Below are 23,313 nucleotides of genomic sequence, written 5' to 3' on the forward strand. Positions count from 1 at the left end.
AAGGTGGAAACATCAAGCTAGGGGTATTCCAAGTAAGCTTCATGTTTGTGCCCATTAAAAGGGTACTACGTCCGACAACACTTATTTTTAACTTAAACTAAATTATGAAAATTAGATAAAAACTAAAAAATATTTTAAACCTAAAATGCTAAGAGTTTTAATGTGGACTTAAAGCATATAAAACTAAGAAACTAATGTATTTAAACAAAGTGCAGCATAACAAACTCCTGCAGATGGGACCACACCATGCATCTTTTCATATCGAAAATGGAGTCATGGAACCTTGATTATCATTTAAAAAATAAAAGGTAAATTGAATTTTTTAAAATTTATGGGACAAGTAGAGGAAGTTTGGTCGTTTTTAAGAATGGTTAAGTGTAAGCTTAGAAATATTAGATTCCCTCGTTGTTTCGGCAACCCACTCAACTTTTTTATATTCCAACTATACAAGGTTTTGAATGGAAAACTATGCAAGCCAATTTGTAAGTTAATTAAAAGGGGAAAGGTCTTAACCATGTTACTTAGACCCGAGGCTTGAACAGCCATAGAAGATCGCACAGCTGCCACATTTGTTACAAACATGCAAGAAAATAACATTTTGTAAATTTTCACTAAATTGAAAGTAAAGAAATTACAAAAGATATGTGTCAACAAGAGTGTGTTACAAACAATTCTCTTCTGAAATAATTCCAAAAATGCAAATGGCTCACCGAATTAGGCTACCTCACGGGCAAAAGTTACTCTAGTATATTCCAAAAAGTTAATTTCTCTGCGAAAAAATCATTTAAAATTAATCCAAATCAGCACTAAACATAAGATAGGATAGAAAAGCCAGAAATAATATTATACACGTTAATTCGGATCTTAGTTATACATTTGATGCTGAGAGTCAAATCTTGTGAAAGCAATATCCAGAGAAGCCAAATCTATGTCAAAACCATAGCTCTGACCTCCATACTGCACATACAGATATTCTTTGGGTGACATGGGAGGAGGGAGAATTTGAGATATTTGTGGTAACTCCGGCCTAGGTGGAGGCAAATTTTCTTTATATTTAGTGTAATATATGTCAGCTAAGAGAAGCCATACAAGATCAGGATCAATAGATGCAAGTCCATGGAGGGCATTCAGAGAAGCATCCCGAAGTCCAACAACACTGCTACAGGCTATCCCCACAACCAAACCACTAACTTTCTTCAGAACAAGTTCTAATGCAGAGGAACTGCTCTTGTTACGGCATAAGTCAGCAATCATGTTTAGCACTGCAATCTGAACCTTGAGATAGGATGTCTCAGCCAATGAACCCTCTGAACTCATGGAACTGCTTCTATAAGGTAGTTGCAAAGGGATCCTTTCATCTTTGGAAAATGACTTTTTATGAAATGGGGATGTGGTCAGAAGTTTCCAAAAGTGAGTCCCATCAGAGAGGAAACGACGTGTGAAGAAATCTCCTCCACAAACGGCCACTACACTGCTGATCACACTCAAACATCTCCGCACAGCCTGCCAAACATGAGTTGCATCCATAAAATATCTCAAGCAAAATCATCCAAAAAATTAAGAAATGACCGTCAATGAGAGACTACTCACCACCGGGCTCCTGTTCTGAATACAAGTAACCAGGAACGGCCATATTTTATTCATTGCTGGGAGTAGCCTGTTTTCGTCAGCCCCTTCTTCATTAGCTTCCAAAGTATCCTTCAGCTGATACAGTGACAGTGATTCTAACTCTTCTTCAATTGCTTCTTTAATTTCCCTTTCATGTTTATAAGCTGCTTCTACTTTTGCTATTGCCAAAGTTCCACTCTAAACCAGAAATTATCCAAATAGCAATAAGAAAAATACAAAATATATCTTATTGTTCAAAATGATTTTAGATTCATACTCGAACTAGCAGGAACAGACAACCACTTTCCAAAGCCCTGCCATTTTGTGTCAAATTCAGCGATATAAGAACCCCGTGTCATTTGGAATAGTTATCCATACAATTTTATTTTTATAAAATCCCGTTAGGTCCTTGACAAGGATTTGCTTTCGGTTAAGAAAATAATTCATTACTGATGGAAGTTGTGTAGAATATATCTTCCCGCAAGGAACTAGGAACAGGATGTCAGAGATGCTAAAAAGGCCTGAACTCAATGAGTGTCAACAAATAAACCTCCTAGATAACAGAAATACAAAACAAAGCACAGCACCTATATAAAGAAAAATGCTTAAAAAAAACCTTAATACAAACATCTGTACAATAAAGCACTCAAATATACCTAAATATGTGTGATAAATAAAAAAGAGAGATGAGTTGTATGAAACTGGTTTTAAAGCTTAAACCATTTAATCCTATTTCTAATTAAAAACAAAAAATATTGAAACAGTGAAATAAAAGTTACCCTATAGGCATATCCTCTTCTTTTTCTTACACTTTTATAGCATTGTCTGTAATCTGAAGTTCAGATCTTTCATCTCTATTTTTAAATTTGCAGTTTAATCAAAATGGCTGATCAGAGTCCAGCAATTCATGAAAAAGCATGCAAAACTGCCTGAAGTACCGAAAAAGAATACATGCTACTCATATTTACATCAATGGCTAAGCATTTCAATCAAAAGATACCTCAATTATATCCAAGGCAGCTAAGCATATCTCTTGCTTGATAGATGCTAGAAGTGGGATTGCTGCAGTAACACATGAACCAGCAATAGAACCAACTGTTCGTCTATATCTTCTTGAATCATTTAACTTGAATAAAATGTCCTCCCAGTGATCTACAAGCAAAACTCTTCACTTAATAATAATTGACAACAACCATTACCACAAGGGAACAGGTATCACATAATCTGGATGCAAAAGCACCAATATAAGTCCTATTATACTGTTCTATAGCAACACAATCAAGGAAATTAACAGTTTAAATAATAAAATTATGGGTGTGAACCCGATAAAGTCTTGGGAGGCCTAGCACTTGGGAGACATGGTAATCGTAACAACATGAACATATAAATGATTGATATACTAAGTAAAATTAAGGCAACAGTAATTCATATTATGTAATTATTACTTACTACCAATTATTATCACTCCAGCATTATACTATTATAAACTGAAATCTGAAGAATTAGAAGATAGTTGTTTGTTGGTGGAGTGGCTAAGACCTCATGTTAACGTCATTGATTTTAAAGATCCCAACAAGTTTGGGAAAGTAAAATTTTATGAATTCTGATATAGTAACACAAATGTTCATTTATTTAATGGATTGATAATAGATCAAATAATACTCTCTTGAATACTAATATAAACCTTTATTATCCATTCATGGATTAGGAATTTTAAGAAAATCTCTTTTTAAGTTTACACAAGAAGCAAGAAATTTTAGAAAATCTAGACGATCTTGATATATGCAAGGACTAACAGTTTTTTCTTCCTCCCCCCGCCTCTCTTTCTATGGGAATTTCAATCATAAAATAAAATCATGCAGTTGATTATCAAGTTATCCCTGCGTCTGGGTTTAGAGGGACGCAGTTTTGTTGGTTTCTCGCTAGTTAATTATTTTATCACTTTATTCATGTTTCAGTGGTTTGTAACGGGCTAACTTTTTTATTTTTCTATCAGCTAATAATTAATAATAATGAACTTTAACGACACGAATACTTCGTGTCTCAACCCTAGAAAGCATAAATCTTCAAGAATTTACTGAATTTTCTACAATGGTGTCTACTTGTGGAAAGGGAAGTCATGGCAACAGGGAAGAACTTGGTAGTCAAGGATGTCTTTAATGCTCTTACGGTAAGAAAATTGGTCATACTCAAGACAATTGATACTCTTGATATGGTTTTCCTAACAACGGAGTCAATATCTCCAAATCTCAAACAATTGAATCAAAGTTTTCAAAGTTTTCTGATAAAGAATATCAAGAATATTTGAGATTAAAATTCAGAAGTATAGCACAACCTTCTACAAACCCCAATTAGTCAACACAATTCGTGGAAGACTCTTTCAAGTACTTTTGATCATATTTTTTATAATACCACCCTGTCCTCTTCCACTTTTTCTTCTAAATTTCCTCACTTTATAACCTTAGACAATGGATCCAAGGTTGCTTCTTAGGGAGTTGAAGTTTCATTTTCTCCTTTGTTAGATATTATTTGATATTGTTTAGATATTGTTTGATATTGTTCTATTTACTGTATTTATTTTTAGTTACTCTTTTAGTTATACCTCTCTCTATTATAAATAGATTCCCCTATATGTGGTTTATACACAAGGGAGATTAATCTCAATTCCCTATTTTCTCTATGTTGAGAAGGGATCCTTGCAATAGTTCCTCTTTCTTAAACCCTTAGCCTTTAGCCCTAAGTCCTAAGCCTCTTTCGCAATTTTTTTTCAGGTTTCACCTGGTTGCAACTTTGTTTTCTGCTTTGAGACATTGTTTTTTTTCAGGGTTTATTCTACCTCCCTTCATGACTTCTTCCACTTCTTCCGCTTCTTCTACTACTTCCACTTTTGCCAGTGTTCCGTTTGATCCTTCCATCTACACTATGTTAATGTGCACTTATCCATTGACAAGTTAACTGGCCCTAATTATGTCACATGGTCACCAAACGTCAGATTATGGCTTAAAAGTCAGATGTATCTTGATCATCTTGCACCGAAAGCACATTCTCTCACTCCTGTTGAGGACGATCGTTGGAACACAATTGATGCTCAATTATGTGTGGTTCTTAAGGGTACTCTTGACCCTTCACTAAAGCTGATTTTTCGTTCCTACGAAACGTGTGCTCAAATCTGGGAGTATGCCAAGTTATTATACACTAATGATACTCAACGTCTCTATGGTGTCTGTTCTCAATTTGCAGATCTTATTGCCTCTAAACATCAAGCCTCTATGACAGATTATATGGGAAAAATTCACGCTCTTTTTCATGAGTTCAATTATTGCCTCCTTCCCTTGACCCTGCCACAGAGATCGCGCAACGATTAAAGTTCTTCATGCTAGAAGCATTACACGGACTTGCTGATAAATATTGACATATTCATGATCAAATTTTGAGTTTCCCAGTTGTTCCCACCTTGACTTCGACCTGCTCTACTCTTTTGCGTGTACCAAAAAAACCCAACACTGATACACCTGCTTCTTTTGATGATTCTTCTGCAAGGGCGTCCTAAGTGTGAACATTGTGGCAAGCTAGGTCACAAGATTGACAATTGTTATGCATTACATGAGTGTGAACATTGTGGCAAGCCATACCTTTTCGGAGGACAATAAGAAGGTCAGACTCAGGTGTCAAAGTAGGAGGAGACAAAGTAGTTGGCACTTGAGTGGAGTCACATGGTGGTGGTTATGATCAGTTTCGGTGACTATAAACCTGAAGGGGCAGTGGAGAAGAAGCTGACTGTGGGTAGGAACTGATGGTGAAGAAGACACAGTAAGAGGGTCACAAACAACAGAAACATTAAATGTACTAGGAGTGTTGACAGGATTGGATGGAGACAGAGGTGAAGATTGACTCTTAAAATAAAGGGAGAACTCATCAAAGTTGTTGGTGGGTGTTTGCTATCAAAGTTGGACTTGATGGTACTATTGATCACCTCAAAGCTCGTCTTGTGGCCAAAGGTTATACTCAAATTTTTGGGTTGGATTATGGAGATACCTTTTCCCCCTGGCGAAGATGGCTTTTGTTCGTTTATTTATCGCCATGATTGCTCTTCAACAATGGCCTCTTTATCAACTGGATGTTAAAAATGTTTTCCTCAATGGTGATTTGCAAGAAGAAATCTATATGGAGCAATCAGGAGGAGTCTTCTGGAATGGTATGTCGTCTTTACCAATCCCTATATGGCCTAAAACAGTCTCCTAAGGCCTAGTTTGGAAAGTTTCGCAATGTTGTTCAACAATTTTGTATGAGTCGATGTGAAACAGATCATTCTATCTTTTATCAACACTCGAGTGTTGGATGTGTTTACTTGATAGTATATGTTGATGACATTGTTCTTACAGGTAGTGACAACCATGGCATCTCTCAGTTGAAACATCTCTATCACCATTTTCAGACCAAAGATCTTGGCAAACTCATATATTTTTTGGGTATTGAGGTGGCACAGTCCAATGATGGTATTGTTATATCTCAGAGGAAGTATGTCATGGATATTTTGGAGGAAACTGGGTTGGTGAGTGCAAAGTATATTGATACACCCATGGATCCCAATACTAAACTTCTACCAAATCAGGGGGAGCCTATATCTGATCCTGAGCAGTATAGAAAATTGGTTGGGAAATTGAATTATCTTACAGTTACTCGTTCTGACATTTCCTTTGCAGTCAGTATGGTAAGCCAATTTCTTAATTCCCCATGTGAAGATCATTGGAGTGCAGTCATTCGTATCTTGAAGTATATTAAAGGATCTCTTGGAAAAGGATTGTTATAGGGTTCTAATAACCATACAAGAGTTGTTTGTTATTCAGATGTTGATTGGGCAGGACCTCCTTCTGATAGAAGATCTACGTCTAGGTATTGTGTCTCCATTGGTGGTAACTTGATCTCATGGAAAAGTAAGAAACTGAGTATTGTGGCAAAATCTAGTGCAGAAGCAGAATATAGAACTATGGCCTCAGCTGCCTATGAACTTGTTTGGATCAAGCAATTGCTAAGAGAGTTACAATTTAGAGATGTCACTCAAATGACACTTGTGTGTGATAATCAAGCTACTCTTCATATTAGCTCTAATCTTGTCTTTCATGAGAGGACCAAACACATTGAGATTGATTGTCATTTCATTTGGGAAAAGATCATGTCTGGAGAAATCAAGATTGAGTTTGTTAACTCAAGTGATCAGTTAGCAGATATTTTTACTAAGTCTTTACGGGGCCTAGAATTGATTATATTTGTAACAAGCTTGGCACATACGATTTGTATGCTCCAGCTTGAGGGGCAGTGTTAGATATTGTTTAATATTGTTAAGATGTTGTTAGATATTGTTAATCACAATATCAAACAATATCTTCCATTTACTGTATTTATTTTTAGTTACTCTTTTTTGTTATACCTCTCTACTATAAATAGATTAACCTATGTGTAGTTTATACACAAGGGAGATTAATCTCAATCCCTATTTTCTCTATATTCAACATCCTTCTTTAAACTTAAAATCTATTCTATTTGTTCTTACATGCCCTTTATCCTTACTTCTTCAAGTCAATTAACCATGTCATTAAATTATTCACTAACCTTTGATTTCAATTCGATTGTTAAACAAAAACATTATATTGGTCCACTAATTGGCATAGAACATGAATCCAAAGTACTACGCCATGGCGGAAACCGGTAGCGGTTTCCCGACCTGCCACCACAATAAGGCATAGGCGAATTGGATTTCCCATGGCGGTTCATGGTGGCCGCTTTAGACATGGCGGGTGGCAGTGGCGGAACGGTCATGGCGTAAAAATCGGGCTGAAAAATGGAAAAAGCCAGTTACTTGAAGAAAAAGAGAAGAAATGGTAGATGGAAGTGTAGTAGCGGCATGGGAGAAAGTGGGAGAAAGAAAGGCGTGGAAGAAAGTGAGAGAAAGAAGGATACAGAGAACCCTAATTGCATTGGGGTTCTGAGGCTTTGAAAAATGGGCCAGGCCCACTAAAACTTTGTTTAATTAACCTTACCGACTCTTCCACTCTTATTTTCTTTTTTTACCCTAAGTTACTGCAGCAGTAAAATTCTTTTAACTTAAAACACATTCTTTTACCCAAAGTTACTATAGAAGTAAATCTCCTTTTAACCTTTCCCTTCTCAACATTACTTTTCAACATCAAGTATCAACTCTTGTAACTGCCAGCCACCATTGCCAGCCGCTGCCGCCACCAAACACCACCAGAAGCTGCCGCCACTGGCCACCTACAATTCTTTTTCTTTTTTCAATATTTTTTTCTACTTCTCTATTTTGCCAATGATCATAATACTTCAATATCATTATTTTTGTATTAAAATTATATGTGGGGGGTATTATTTTTTCTATACCGCATTATTTCCGCCATAACCCGTTATGATTTCCGTTATAACTTTATAAAGGTTTTTGGGGTCACCGATATAATCCGTTATCCGTTATCAATAACATTGTTTTGGAACTAATTCATTTATGTCATATTTTTCATCCCCATCTCCTAAACTTTTGCATGATCATTAGGATCATCTTACACCAGTCAAAAATAGAAGCAAAACTACAAGGTACGAGACAAAGTACACTTATTTCTATCATAAAACTTGCACTAGAGCGAGACAAACTTCATCATTCATTAATGGATAGTAGCATTGTTTAGGAGTTCTTACTTCGCATCAAAGCACATATTGATTCTCTTTTTGTTGTTGGAGACTCATCTTTGCATCGTGAAATGTTGGACTCTGTTTTAGAAGGCTCACAAAAGAATTTGATTTTGTTATTTCTTTGGTCGAAAGTCGAATTCATGAAATTTCAAGACTTGGTTATCTTTCATAGTTAGTGTGTTTAATCAATTTATGTAGACTCCTTGTATTGATTAACAAAGGTTGTCATTTGTATCCTCAAATCCCTCAAAAGGCTCCAAGATAGGCTGGTATATAAAGATATAGGAAATGCCTAAAATCTTTGGGTATTGTGGTGCTAACTAATGCTATCATATCAGATAATGAGAAAGTGTGGGGGACCTAAAAATCCTTTATGAAAATATATCAAAAGCCATAATAGATTATGGCAGAAGCATCGTGGATAAAAATAATACAATATATACATATAGATAACTTCAAAAAAATCTAGAAATATAATTGTAAAGCAAAAATAATGAAATACAATAATAGTTAATAATAAAATCAAGTTAAAACACCCCAAATTTCAAATTCAAAACTTAAAATATTAACAAAACATAATGAAGAAGGTTGTTGGTTCAAAGTGGGTAGGGTGAACTTGCAGTCAGCAGTGGTGACAACATAAGCAGTTATGGCAGCATCAGCCGCACCGACAGTGGCACTGCACAATATCGAAGGAGGTTGTTGGTAAATGTGGGTAGGGTGGTCTAGGTCAATATTATGTTATAATGTTTGGTTTTGCCCAAGTTGTAAGGCCAACTTATACGTTTTGATAAGTACGACATACAGCATTTTTCCAATACAACTACTTCCCAACTATATGTATACATCTACGAGTGTGTGTGTCCAAGTCAATGATTCCTGGAGAAATAAAAAAGAACTCTAAATGATGGATTGTAATTCCAAACCTTGCTTAGTTTCAGCAGAATTGGAGATTATAGACCTGACATCTCTGGCAAACAACTCTGTCCGAGTGGGTAACAGGAAAGCTTCACGTTTTGATGACTTCACAATTTCTGCTACAGCCTGAGATGAACCAGTTTACAGTGCACTAACTGATATTAGAACTATGTAAACACTTTGAAACCTAAAGCCCTTCAGAGATGCATGCTAACTAAATAAGAAACAAATTGAAAAAAGAATAGCCATATCTATCGCTAAATAAAAAAGTGGTAAATATCTCATGTAGATATTTTGAAAAACTGTTCCAAACCTGGATTCAATGATGGCATTAGGATTTATTACTACCAGGTGAAGATGAATATAAAAAGATGGAGGAAATAGTGTGATTAAAATCCACTCAACAAGGTAATGGAAGCACAATTTTAGAGGTTGTAGCTTGCAACATACCTTTAGGAATGGAATAGTTAGATCAGGATGCTGATGTCTACCCAGTATTTCAAGTTCCATTGACACAGAGCGCATCTGTTCATTTACAAATAGTTAGACCACAAGACTTTAGGAAATAAAGTCTAAGCATGCTGGCAAAAGAAGAATTATCGCAGCATAGCCAACAATGAGGAAGGTAGTTTGCTTAAAATGGCAATAAGAGGCCATGGTCATACTGGTTCCTCAAGCAGAGGCAAAATCTTGTGAGCCACTCCTATGTAGGACAGCATGGATGCTAGCACATATGGCACATGATGATTTAGGTCCAAATGACGTAATTGTCGACATATTGAATCAACCACATAGTCTGCATTTTCCAAAACTAACTGCCCAACCTACATAAATATATATATATATATATATATATATATATATATATATATATATAAGATAAGATAGCAATAAATAATAATCATTGAAAAATTAGAAAATTAACAAAGACCATGACTAACAGTTGGAAAGCCAGATGTGGTTGAAAGTATATGCAAGACAGAATCTGCTGAATTTCTAACTCTGTAATTTGAAGAACTAAGATTCTCCAGCAATAAATAAAGTGAAGAGTGTAGAAATCCACTAGAAACAAAATCTCTTCCAAGGCACACACTAAAGATTCCTACTCCATCAATAATAACCTGTTTCACAATAAATAAACCATTTTTTATTTTATGTCAATTTTCTACAGAAGTCAATATGAAAAGGAAACCAAAGCATGATGAATAAATAGCCATGTCAGCTTATGAAAATAGCTTCTTTCCTCACGCAGCATTGCAGCATCTTGGAAAAAGTATAAGCTAATATCTTCTTCAACCACAGCATTCCGCGGCAAGTCAGCAGTTCCACAATCAATTGGAACATTCCATACCTCAGCAGCTAAATACTCATGTAAGATCCCACCAATGCACTCAACTAAATAACTCCTTACACCTTTATCCTTGGGCATCTTCCAGAAAGAAGTATGAAATGCACAATTATGAAATATACTAGCAAAATCATTACTTGCTCGTTCCGATATACCAAATATTATCTCATTTAGCATGCATGCAGCTGTGCTAGCTTGCCTCAATAACTGTCCAGAACCATGCCTGTCATACCAAGACTGCCAGCTTTCTTCATTGTATTCTCTCAAACGAAGCTCAGAAATCAATTTACGGAAGTAACCAAGCAGGCCTTCAATCACATGTAACAAAAGCCCTTCACTTATATTATCTAGCAGCGACAAACAAAGGTAATACAAGTAAATCCAGGTTGAAGATAAACACCGTAAGGGATATGAGAAAAAGAACATTGAATTGAAAATCACCTGCCACTAAAGATAAACCCACAAATCGGAGAATCCCGGCAAGAGACTGGTATAACTTAAGACTACCAACATAACTAAACCAAGGGGGCATGCGAGGAAGCTCATAGTTATTTTGAGCACCTTTCACAGGTTTTTCTATACTCTTTTCCTCAATAAGCCTGCATTTAGGGAGTTCAGATAAACCAGAACTTACAAGAGAGGGGCTATAATTGAAGAAATTAGCTCCAGATTTCAACTCCGCAATGGAGGGAAGATATCCCAAGGCAGATGATCTTTCTGTTGAAGTGAGTTTTCTGAGCGAACTAGAAAACACTGAATTATGGCTTAGACATGCAGCAAATAAATCAAGGAATCTAGCAGCTTCAACCTAGTCATTTCCAAGCATCAGAACAGAAGTCCATGAAAGAAAAAAATGACAACGGGTTTAATTGCAGTAAATCAATAGAAAAAAAAATATAAATATAAAGGAGATATAACCTATGTTCTATCTCAGAAAATGTGGGATTTAAACTTAACTCAGACTCATAATCGATCTATAACGTGAGGTTTTCACTTCCTTATATACTACAATTTGATAATATATTTAGTCAATGCAGGATCTCCAGCACACCTGCTCATGCTGAAGACTGAACATCTGAAGCAAGAGACAAAATATTTGTAGGTGGTCTAATAGTAGTCCAATAACAGGTGACATGATAAGTCCAACAAACATCGAAAGGATAATATCAGATACCATCTTAGAAAATGTGCATTTTAGTTTCACTCAACCTCACAAAACAAACTAATAAAGTAAGGTTTACATCCACTTATATACTATAATTTTCTCTAGTCAATGAGAGATCTTCAACATTTAACTACAATAGTATGAGAAGCAATACTTCATTGCAAAAAAACCTAGGCATGCAAGATTAAACAATGAAGAGGTGACTTTATATGAAGTGTCAAAGCATTTTACAACTTGTACTATATTCAACGTAATGTTTTAGATTAAGTGGATAAACAGGAAGAATTACTCGTGGTCCTAATTAGTAGAGATAAAAAAAAATCTTGAAATATAATGAAATATGGAAAACACTCCAAAAAGATCATCTAAAATATTCCAACAGACTAATAATGGTATACTTTTCAGATATTCATTTGAACCTTCAAGATTACTATAAAGAAACACACTAAAACTAATTAAATAAGGAAGCCAGTAATGAAGTATAATGGAATTAAAAAACGACTCCCAAGATAAAATACACTTAAATATTCTAAAAGAAAAAAGCTTATTTATGAGATATTTTAAACATATTCTAGCAATAAAATCATGGTTCTCAAGATAATATAGATGCCTTGTCAGGTGCAATTGATGTTATCTTTAAATTAAATAATATTTTGAACTAACACAACTACACCTAGTTAGGTACTAGGGAAGTTTATTGTACACCCAAAAAAAGGAGGTTGGGTCATATAATTTGGCATCTAAAAATATTGCTTTGGCATATAAATGGCTTTTCCTAGACTTTGTAGTCTCTCTCTATTTCACAAAGCTCCTGTTATTCAATTCTATTCTTTAACTCACTCAATTATATCTTAGGATTTTCACTTTTAAGAAAAGTGATAGGGAATTTTCTGACTTTCAGTCTTTTAAGAAAAGCTTTGGCAGTGTTCTCAGGTTGCAGTTCTTTGAAATATTTGGTTGGAAAGAAATGTGAGAATCTCCTTGGGATGTTAATCTCTTAGTGAGTTCATTTCCGATAGAGCAGATTTTCTAGCTTCATGGTGTTCTACATATGGTCTTTTGGGAGGATATCCTTGTTAGATTGACATGTTACTCTGCATATTCTTTATTTCTGTTTTCTTTGTTAGAATTATTACCTATACCTATTGTATCATTAACCCTATGTGTAGGGTGTTGAGTGTGGGAAACTACCTACTGCCATATCTACTGTTGCATGTAATCATGCCTAGTATCTTAGAGTAGTCTTTTCATATCTTTTCATATGTACGTGCTTGCTTCACTATAAATAGAAGAGGAAGAGAGTGGTACTGTTGTCCACTACTCATATTTTAAAGTCTCAGTCTCAAGTTGGTATCAGAGCGGGTCGATCCCGCTCTGGTTTCTGTCTCAGCTGGTCCGTCACCGCTGTCCGCGGTTGATCGCCGTTAGTCACCGCCGCTGTCCGCGGCTGTCTAAGTTTGGTTAACCTCGTTTCTGAACTACCCAACACTGTCAAACAACTTCTCGCCACTGTCTGCGTCCTCCGCCGCTGTCCGCCACCGTCTGCCGCCGTCCGCCGCCGTCCACCGACGCAGTTCCGTCCGGAAACCACCGGATCTGAACCGCCTCTCCGCGCGACAGCCAACCCCGCCGGTGTCGCAGGCAGCGCCGTCGCCACGCGCCTCCACGCGCGTCTTCTCTATTCGCTGCAGGCAGGCGCGTGCCGCTCACGCGCCGCCTTCCCGTCGCCAGTTCGTCGTCGCGCCACCTCCGTCGCCGTCGCCGGAGCCTCCTCTATCCGTTTTGACCATCAAATCTCTGTTCCGGTGAAGTTCAGTAGCACCTCTTGTGGAAATCGTCCCTTTCGAAGTCGAAAATTGTCACTGTTTCACTGTTTTCGTCACTGTTTTACTGTTTCCGAGATCCTTTCTCTTTATCATGGCCACTGGAGGAACTGGGAGTGCTATTTCATTCTCTGGAAGCCCCTGCATTACGTCCGAGAAACTAAATGGCCAAAATTACTTATCTTGGTCCGCTGCCGTCGAGATGTGGTTTCTCGGTCAAGGACACCACGAACACCTTGAGAAAGATGGCAGCCACGTACCGTCTGAAAAAGCTGAACAGTGGAAACAAGCGGATTTCCAACTATGTGCTCTATTGTGGCAATCGGTGGAACCACGACTTTTGATGTCCCTACGGGCCTTCAAAACTTGCCACTCGTTTTGGAAGCGAACTCAGAATATCTATGCAAATGATATTCAACGCCTCTATGATTCGGCGAACAAGTTGGCATCTATGAAAATGACTAACCATGATATGATGTCATTCATGAATGACGCTCAAGCTGCTGTGGAAGAACTTCGAATGTTCTTGGAAGTCGACTCTCTAGATGAAATGAAGAAAAAACTTGACAAGTACTATATGGTAATGATCCTCCGCGCTATACACCCAGACTTTAATCATATCCGAGATCAGCTTTTGACCTCTCATGAGGTTCCTTCCATGGAAACTTTGATCTCCCGCATGATACGTGTTCCAACTCTTCAAACTCCAGAAACTCTTGCTGTAATGGAACCATCTGTCATGGTTGCCACCCGAGGAAGAGGAGGTCGTGGAACTAGAGGGGGTGGACGTGGAGGTCGTGGGCGTCCTCAGTGTACGTATTGTAAAAGGATGGGTCATACCCAAGAAAACTGCTACACTTTACATGGATTTCCTGCCAAAACAGCCAATGTCTCCCAGGCAGAGACTACTGACTCCAAGTTCACTGAGGACGAGTATCAAGAGTACCTACGCCTCAAATCCAACAGCTTGGCACAGTCATCTCAAGCTCCAAGTACATCAACTGTTTGCATCTCTCAATCCATGGAAGGTCACAATTCATGGGTAATTGACTCTGGTGCTTCTGATCACATTTCTGGTAATACCTCCTTGTTCTCAACCATTTCATTCCAAGAAAAATCTCATTTTATAACCCTCGCAAATGGTTCTAAAACATCCTCAAAGGGAGTCGGTCAAGCCATCTTATCTCCGTCCTTAAATCTAAAATCTGTCCTTTTTGTCCCTAATTGTCCTTTCAATTTAATTTCCTTAAGTCAGTTAACCAAAACATTGAATTGCTCTGTAACCTTCGATGACAAATCTTTTGTTATACAGGAGCGTGGCTCGGGGAGACCGATTGGAGAAGGATATGAAGCGGGCGGATTATACCATTTTGGATCTCGTCCACGTGTGTCCTGTGTTGCAGCCCCCAATCCTAAAATGTTACATGATCGGCTTGGTCACCCTCACCTGTCCAAGTTAAAGAAAATGTTTCCTGAACTTAGTCGTCTCCAGACTTTAGAATGTGAGTCATGTCAACTAGGAAAACATGTTAGATCTACCTTTCCTAAAAGATCTCAATCAAAGTGTACTTCTAATTTTTCTGTCATCCATTCCGATATCTGGGGACCTAGTCGTGTCTCATCTTTTGGCTTTAGGTATTTTGTTACTTTCATTGATGAATATTCGAGATGTACTTGGGTTTATCTTATGAAAGATCGTTCTGAATTATTATCCCTCTTCACATCCTTTTTGAATGAAATCAAGAATCAATTTGGTCAAGTAATTAAAATCTTAAGAAGTGACAATGCCAAAGAGTATTTTTCGTCTGCTCTTTCTAATGTTTTGAGTTCCCATGGTATCCTGCACCAGTCTACTTGTCCTCATACGCCACAACAAAATGGTATAGCAGAAAGAAAAAATCGACACTTAGTTGAAACTGCTCGTACCCTTTTGCTTAGTGCCAACGTTCCTGTCCATCACTGGGGAGATGCCATCTTAACTGCAGGTTTTCTTATTAATCGGATGCCATCTTCCTCTCTCAATCATAAGGTCCCTTTCTCCATTCTGTTTCCAGACAATCCTCTCTTTCACACTTCTCCTAGAGTTTTTGGTTGTGTATGTTTTGTTCATGACATGTCTCCCGGGTTAGACAAGCTTTCTGCTCGCTCTCTCAAATGTGTTTTCTTGGGCTATTCACGACTTCAAAAAGGGTATCGATGTTACTCTCCTGAAACCAAGAAATATTACATGTCTGCCAATGTTACATTTTTTGAACAGACCCCTTACTTCTCTCCATCTGTTCAAGATGTCCATGTCATCCAGCAGGTCCTTCCTATTCCCGTGGTTGAGTACAATATTTCCAATGTCCCTGTCCCTCCAAGTCTCGACCAAAGTCCTCCTGAGCCATCATCTCCACCTATTGACTCTCTCCAACACAGGACGCCGACGAATAGTCCAGTTGTTCAAGAACATGGTGAATCCCCTACTTCAGATTCTTCTCCCTCGTCTCTTGATCCCACGACTCCTGATGAAGGTGATTCAGGTTGGCCCATTGCTCTCAGAAAAGGTACTCGTTCCTCTCGAAATCCACATCCCATTTATAATTTTCTTAGCTATCACCGATTATCGCCTTCCTATTGTTCACTTTTATCCTCAGTGTCTTCTGTTGTTATTCCCAAAAATGTGAATGAAGCACTTGATCATCCTGGATGGCGACAAGCCATGATTGCAGAGATGCAGGCTCTTGAAAGCAATCATACTTGGGAGCTCGTGCCCCTCCCTTTGGGTAAGAAGGTTGTTGGTTGTCGATGGGTGTATGCAATTAAAGTTGGCCCTGATGGTCAGGTTGATCGACTCAAAGCCCGATTGGTTGCAAAAGGGTACACTCAGGTTTATGGCCTTGACTATTGTGACACCTTCTCTCCCGTGGCCAAGATGACTACTATTCGCCTCTTCTTTGCAATGGCAGCAATTCGTCACTGGCCTCTTCATCAATTGGATATCAAAAATGCCTTCCTTCATGGTGATCTTGAGGAGGAAGTGTACATGGAGCAACCTCCTGGGTTTGTTGCTCAGGGGGAGTCTGGTATGGTATGCAAATTGCATCGATCTTTATATGGCCTCAAACAATCACCACGAGCTTGGTTTGGAAAATTCAGCTCCATTGTTCAGAAATTTGGGTTAAGACGCAGTGAGGCAGATCACTCAGTCTTTTACAAACATACCTCTCCTGGGAAATGTGTCTACCTAATAGTATATGTTGATGATATTGTTATTACAGGAAATGATACTACTTGAATATCTCAACTGAAGGAGCACCTGTGTAAACATTTTCAAACCAAGGATCTCGGAAGCCTAAAATACTTCTTGGGCATTGAAGTAGCTCAGTCAAAAGATGGAGTTGTAATCTCTCAAAGGAAATATGCTCTTGATATATTACAAGAAACAGGTATGATTGACTGCAGACCAGTAGAGAGTCCTATGGACCCGAATCAGAAGTTAACAACAGTAGAAGGCGAATTATTCTCCGATCCATAGAGATATAGGAGGCTCGTTGGAAAGTTAATTTATCTCACTATTACGAGGCCTGATCTATCTTTCGCAGTTGGAATTGTTAGCTAGTTTATGCAGACTCCATGTCTTGGACATTGGAATGCCATCATCCGTATTTTAAGGTACCTCAAGAAGGCTCCAGGACAAGGTTTGTTATATGAAGATAAAGGCAATGTTCAAATCTCTGGGTACTGTGATGCTGATTGGGCAGGCTCTCCTGTTGACAGACGCTCTACTACGGGATATTGTGTCCTCCTTGGAGGAAATGTTATCTCTTGGAAAAGTAAGAAGCAAAATGTAGTGGCTCGATCCACCGCTGAAGCTGAATATCGGGCAATGGCGTCTCTCACGTGTGAACTCATATGGGTAAAGCAATTTCTTCGAGAGCTTAACTTCTGTGAAATTCAGACCATGAAGATGTATTGTGACAACCAGGCTGCTCTCCACATTGCATCAAATCCAGTGTTTCATGAGAGAACTAAACACATAGAAATTGACTGCCACTTTGTCCGAGAAAAATTGATGACTAAGGAAATTTGTACTGAGTTCGTTGGGTCAAATGACCAACTTGCAGATGTGTTGACCAAGTCATTAAGGGGACCTCGGATTGAGTTCATTTGTTCCAAGCTTGGTTCATACAATTTGTATGCTCCAGCTTGAGGGGGAGTGTTAGAATTATTACCTATACCTATTGTATCATTAACCCTATGTGTAGGGTGTTGAGTGTGGGAAACTACCTACTGCCATATCTACTGTTGCATGTAATCATGCCTAGTATCTTAGAGTAGTCTTTTCATATCTTTTCATATGTACGTGCTTGCTTCACTATAAATAGAAGAGGAAGAGAGTGGTACTGTTGTCCACTACTCATATTTTAAAGTCTCAGTCTCAAGTTTCTTATCAGTTTACTTTTGGCTGTGCCAGTTTTAGTCCTTGCAGATTCTATCCTCCCTTTGTATTTTTCTTTTTTATCTTAATGATTTCTTTCATTACCAAAGAAAAAATAAATTACAATTTAGAATATACACCATTTTTTACCCTGTACGACTAATTAGTTTCTTCCACTATTCCAAAACAAGATAACCATATCTAAAGAAACAAAAAAAATCATGAATGTAAAACAGGAGAAATTATAATAGACGTATAGAAAGAATGTGTGCAACTATAGAAGCACGTACAGGAGACCGAAGATGAGCCACTAATAGACGAGGACCAGAATAAAGTATTATTGTGAGCAATTTCTGAGCATGTAACACTGCGTGTGACTCCTCGTGGCCAAGTACTACCTTGGGAAGCTTTTCAAGGTGCCTGAACATGAAAGAGGAAATATTTCTGATAAAAAAAAAAAAAAACCCGAAGTGGGAAACTATCCTCAATGAATAACGAGTCCAAAGTAAAAGATGAACCTCATAAAAATCTCAGTAGCATTCTGTTTTATAACATGTTTCAAATTTTGTGAGAACAAATACTCAAGGAAATCTTGTGCAGTTGAAGACACGTCATTGGATACATCAAAGACCAAGGCACATAAGCACTCCTGAATCATTAGTAAATGAATTAAAATAAAAAATAAAGAAGATTACTTGACAAGATACATATCTTCTGAAATATTCCATAACAAGAGAAAAATAACAAAGTTTCTTAGAGTTTAATTTTCAGGCAGTTCATTACAAAACAATTATACACTGTCAATCAACCAGTAATATTCTCAATTATGTCTATTGAAGTAGCCATTACAAAGTTAACAAATTTAGCATACGGGGCAATGTGATTGGATGGCTAAGTAAGAAACATTTACACCATTAGTGCATTCTAATTATACTCTTTCATAAATAAGTCCACAAAATATAAAACGATAACTTTACTCTAAATTATATAACTTTTTAATGGAGAAATAAAAACAAAAAATAAGATTTAATTCTTATGATACACGTCACAAGTCACACATCTTAATCTGATATGGAAAATTAAGTCATAACCCATGAAAAAAAAAGTTTAACTAGTGATCCATGGGCTTGCATGGAATAATCAGAGAAAAAAAAGGGTGAAAAAGAAAATGTAATGAACTTAAAGAAATATTAATAAGAGCAGCAGGAGAAAAAATTAAAACATGCGTTGCCCCACCCCTCTAATTCACTAGACCAAAAAAGTGCAACTAAAGACAATAAATTCCTGAGTGTAAGCCAACTTCATTCACTTGCCCACAACTTGGCCGTGGGCGAATAAACTATTTGTTGCCCATCGAAGGACCTTTGTGTTACCCTTGCATCTTTAGGAGGCTATACCCATTATTGAAGACAAAAAGGCTCTACCCAACAGTACTCACTTTGTTGGTGTTTTGACTGGAGCATAATGTCAACGATTTTAAATAATATCTTCACTCATTAAACCATCCAAGAGAAAGAACCTGGTTTTCAACCTATTTATTTATGGTAATGGATAAGATATAACTGTTTTTTATCGGTTTTATAAAGGGAATGGGGAACAGAATGCGGTGAGTACTGAAACTCACAAGGATCCAACCCAGTATTGCTATTAAGTGCTTGCTAAGGATTAGATTGCACTAAGTTACACATCCATCAGCAATTTTTTATTATATAACATTGAATCGTCAACCTGAATAAAGCATACCAATGGTTATTGCACAAACCTAACATGATTCCCAGTTAACCAGTTCAGAGCTCACCAAAAGCATCAGTCTACTCTCCCCCAGTGTGTAGAAGCACTCTGACAACAGTCCTTTTATGGCATCAAGAAGTCCCTTTCTCACCTTTTGTGAAGGGTGAATACAGATCTGAAATTCAATGATTTTACTGATCAAATAAAAAGTTACATTGTATATCAAAAGATACACGTAGCACTACAGTTTCAAACATCCAATGCTGGCAAAAAAGACAAGGAAATTAACATCATGAAACATACGTGTGGAAATGTTGCACCCAACAGCTTATTTACATGTTCTGATGTCCTCTGCATCCAAACTTTTGTTCGATTCACGTGCAAAGACAACTTCTCTTTATCAGGATCAGTATTCCCTGTTTCTTGGAGTTGAGTTTGGGAATAAGAGATTCTTTCTGACTCAACACCTGTATCTTCTGCAGCTTTTGTATTGACACAATTTTTAACTTGCAAGTGACGAAGCTCCTCCAAAAGAGAAAGTGTTGAGTTACACTCATTTGAATCAAAGTCTGAAGATGATTCAATATCCAGGGCATATGCATTAGCATCATCCTGGAGGACTATCATCAGAAACTCTGCGAACCCTCTGATTGCTTGGTCAATAGAATCCACATTCCCAGCAGGACCACTTATCACTATTTTTGCACTGAGTAAAACTTTAGCTAGCTGACTAGCAAAGCCAGGTAAAAAAAATGCTAATGCATCTGCAGAACCAACCTACAAAAGTAAACCAGCACAACCAATTGATTCATTCCATATTTACATCTAGTTAGGAAGAAATTAAAATATATGAAAACTAGTTTTGGTAAAGAGGGCAAAGTCTCTCGCTTCATGTATTTTAAGACTTTAACTCTCCCAATTTCCACTCAACCAAAATCCAGGTGTGCATTTTGTGCTGTGTAAGAAAATAGAACAACTTCAGAGGGTTCCAAAGATGCAATAAAAGGTAAACCTATACGATGGAACCCTGTTAATTCAGTTATTTCATAGTGTTCATTTATAACTTTGGTTCTCTTCCTATTGTGGCTTCTTTATGAAAAGTCCAATCAAACATGCAGGGAGATGACTATTTTATTTCCCAGATAAACTTGGTTGTATTTTTTCCCTTTTTCATCTTTTATGAGGGGGATATCTTAACCTCCTTTATTTATACTACTGTCCATTCATCTCTATATTAATTTATCTTTCCTTGGCAATAAATGAATAAATAACTCTTACAAGTGTTTCAAAAAGTATATTTCATTGCATTACCTTAGCAACAAGCACCCGCAGAGTTTTGAATGCTTCAATTCGAAGTCTTGCAGAACCTTGTTGTCCCCTGGCAGCCTCTGTATCTGCAGTCTTTTCATAAGACCAAATTGGTATTATAAATTCAATAATATGTGGCAACTAAATTTCAGAAAAAAAAAAAAATAAGAGGATGGGGATATTCCATTTAGTTCCCTTTTAAAAAAGAAAGATCTATGTCTTAATTACTTGAAGAAGTTATCTTCTTCTACAATAGAAGTGCTATATACTTTACATACATTTTGGTTATTTTGTTATAAGATGCTATTTTCCATTTAGTACCCCACCCGAAAAATAAAATAAAAACATAACAGAATAGGAATTTAACCAAGAAACTCTAACAAAAATCAACATACTTTAAGAAGAAGTGATATCCAGTGTCCAATAGCTGCTGATGCAAATTGAGACTGAAGAAATGCAAGTAAACATTCTCCTGATTCCGAATCACTCATGAAAGTTTTATGAAGTCTATCATTATTATCTCCATCCGAAAGTGCCGGCAAACCAGGAATTTGTTTACACACGCAAGACATATTGGAACAAGAATATAAACTCAAAAGCAGTGCCTTGACACACAACAAAATTCCTTCACGAAACTCCTCTGAAGCCTCGGAGGGTGACAACATGGCCCCATATGTTAACTTTTTTAGTAGCACAACCATCTGTGAAAGAATACCAACGTTCAGTATCATGTGTTTCAATCTCGAACCAAGCACCATTTAGTTATGAGTTTAGACAGCTGTTCAAGCCTAATGAGAAGTGTGTACTTGATAGCAGTCGTGAGTTAATACAGCTACGGTGTAAATACCAGTCAAATTGGCACTTGCAAATTACTTAAAGCCTACAAAAAACAGAATGTGCAACACTACCAAAAATATAAACAAAAAATAAATCTCATATATACACCGTTTTATGCCACTAGTTATTCTGAAACAAATGGCGCATAACTATTTCAATGTGACCCCAAATTATCAAGGGTAAGTAAGCTTGGATCACTGTCTACGATCAGCATATAACCCCCCTTACATTACAGAGCATTTAAAACGACTTAGGTAAACAATTAACAAAAACTAATAATATTGCACAATATATCTACACTTGTTCCACATTTTGACCCTAAAGGCTGCAGTACAACGCAGCGCAGCTTCAGTTTCTGGGCATTTAGACCAGTATCCCAAAATCCACACGTCCCTAGATTCCTTCTGCTCTTTATTTGTTTCCTTTTGTTCGTCATCCTTCCCTAATGATGATAGAGAGCAGCATAGCTTTCAATTCACAACTAATCCAACACACTCAACACTGGCAGTTCGATTTTACTCAACCAATAAACAAAAGCAAATAAAATCCCAATGTAATAAACCATAATTTGCATACAATCCATCCAGACCAAATGTCAAACGCATAAACCAATAAGCACACACACCTGATCCACAGAATTCAAACGACACTTCCTCAGAAGCTCTTCTAAACATTTAACCACACCTTCAGCGACGCCATCACTCACTTCAACAGGTGTTTTCAAAACACCAGGCATATTATAATTTTCCTGAGAATTGATTTTCTGCGTAGACCTACACTGAACCGCTGCATCCAGTAGCAGGAGTAACGGAAAGAGAGCGTAGCTGGGAAACAAAAACCACATCAAAAGGTGAGAATGAGTAAAACAAGCATTAAACAAAAAGTGAAACCTCAAATAACAAAATTCCACACGACAATACATAAGAAAAAATACAGCCGAATTCATGTGATGTTAATCAAATTAAAATTAGTCTTAAATTAGGGTTTATAGAGGGTGTAGAGTTTGCGAAGAGGTAGCTTACTCGAAGAAGGGCTGTAAAGTAGAGGGCGAAGAAATGTGAAGGAAACGAAGGAGTTGGGGAATTACGGTGACGGAACAATGCTTCTGATTGTGAATGTGAGGGTTTTGCAGAAGGTCGAGAAGGTGCAACGAGTGCGATTTTAAGCGTTGGAAGGTGCTGCTTCTGAGTTGGTCAGTTTCCACTTCCTCTTCGGTGAGTTTGTCCATATCGCTGTTGAGACGCAGAGGCAGTGTACGGTTAAAGAAAATGAGTTCAACAGATGCTAACAACGTGTTTGTTTTTTTTACTCTGAAAGAGAACGAAGATCACTCTTGTTCAATAGCTTTCTAGTTTTCGTTTGTGATAAAGGTCGCATGCAGCAGTAGTAGCAGCGAAGAAGGACTAAACTCGGTGGAATTGCCTACAAAATCCGAATAGATGCTCTGGGTTTTCACTTG

At 37.4% G+C, this 23,313-nt stretch overlaps 1 protein-coding gene across 1 annotated transcript; it reads right to left on the reverse strand.

Moving 5' to 3' along the window:
* Positions 1–818: 818 nt before the first annotated feature.
* On the reverse strand, positions 819–23,302 carry LOC114173385 (ARM repeat superfamily protein). Its single transcript, XM_085669746.1, has 17 exons — positions 22,877–23,302; positions 22,480–22,678; positions 21,413–21,718; positions 21,021–21,110; positions 20,013–20,486; positions 19,777–19,884; positions 18,497–18,627; positions 18,269–18,398; positions 11,012–11,378; positions 10,465–10,917; positions 10,164–10,342; positions 9,888–10,046; positions 9,673–9,747; positions 9,231–9,348; positions 2,609–2,760; positions 1,591–1,806; positions 819–1,503 (listed from the first exon to the last, which is right to left on the reverse strand). Exons 1-17 carry the CDS (start codon positions 23,080–23,082, stop codon positions 865–867), a joined length of 4,002 nt encoding a protein of 1,333 aa, XP_085525872.1. The 5' UTR covers positions 23,083–23,302; the 3' UTR covers positions 819–864.
* Positions 23,303–23,313: the final 11 nt, after the last annotated feature.

Source organism: Vigna unguiculata, chromosome 2, assembly GCF_037176805.1.
Source record: "Vigna unguiculata cultivar grain cowpea cultivar isolate G323 ecotype 2 chromosome 2, ASM3717680v1, whole genome shotgun sequence".
Classification (NCBI taxonomy): domain Eukaryota; kingdom Viridiplantae; phylum Streptophyta; class Magnoliopsida; order Fabales; family Fabaceae; genus Vigna; species Vigna unguiculata.

Bases quoted from the DNA above. Each gene is read 5' to 3' on its own strand.
- LOC114173385 (XM_085669746.1), bottom strand. From the start codon at position 23,082: ATGGACAAACTCACCGAAGAGGAAGTGGAAACTGACCAACTCAGAAGC. The intron at 18,628-19,776 runs GTGAGCTCTGAA...CTAATGATTCAG, and splicing joins AGAGTAGACTGATGCTTTTG to GAGTGCTTATGTGCCTTGGT. The intron at 10,047-10,163 runs GTTAGTCATGGT...ATATTTATGTAG, and splicing joins CCACATCTGGCTTTCCAACT to GTTGGGCAGTTAGTTTTGGA.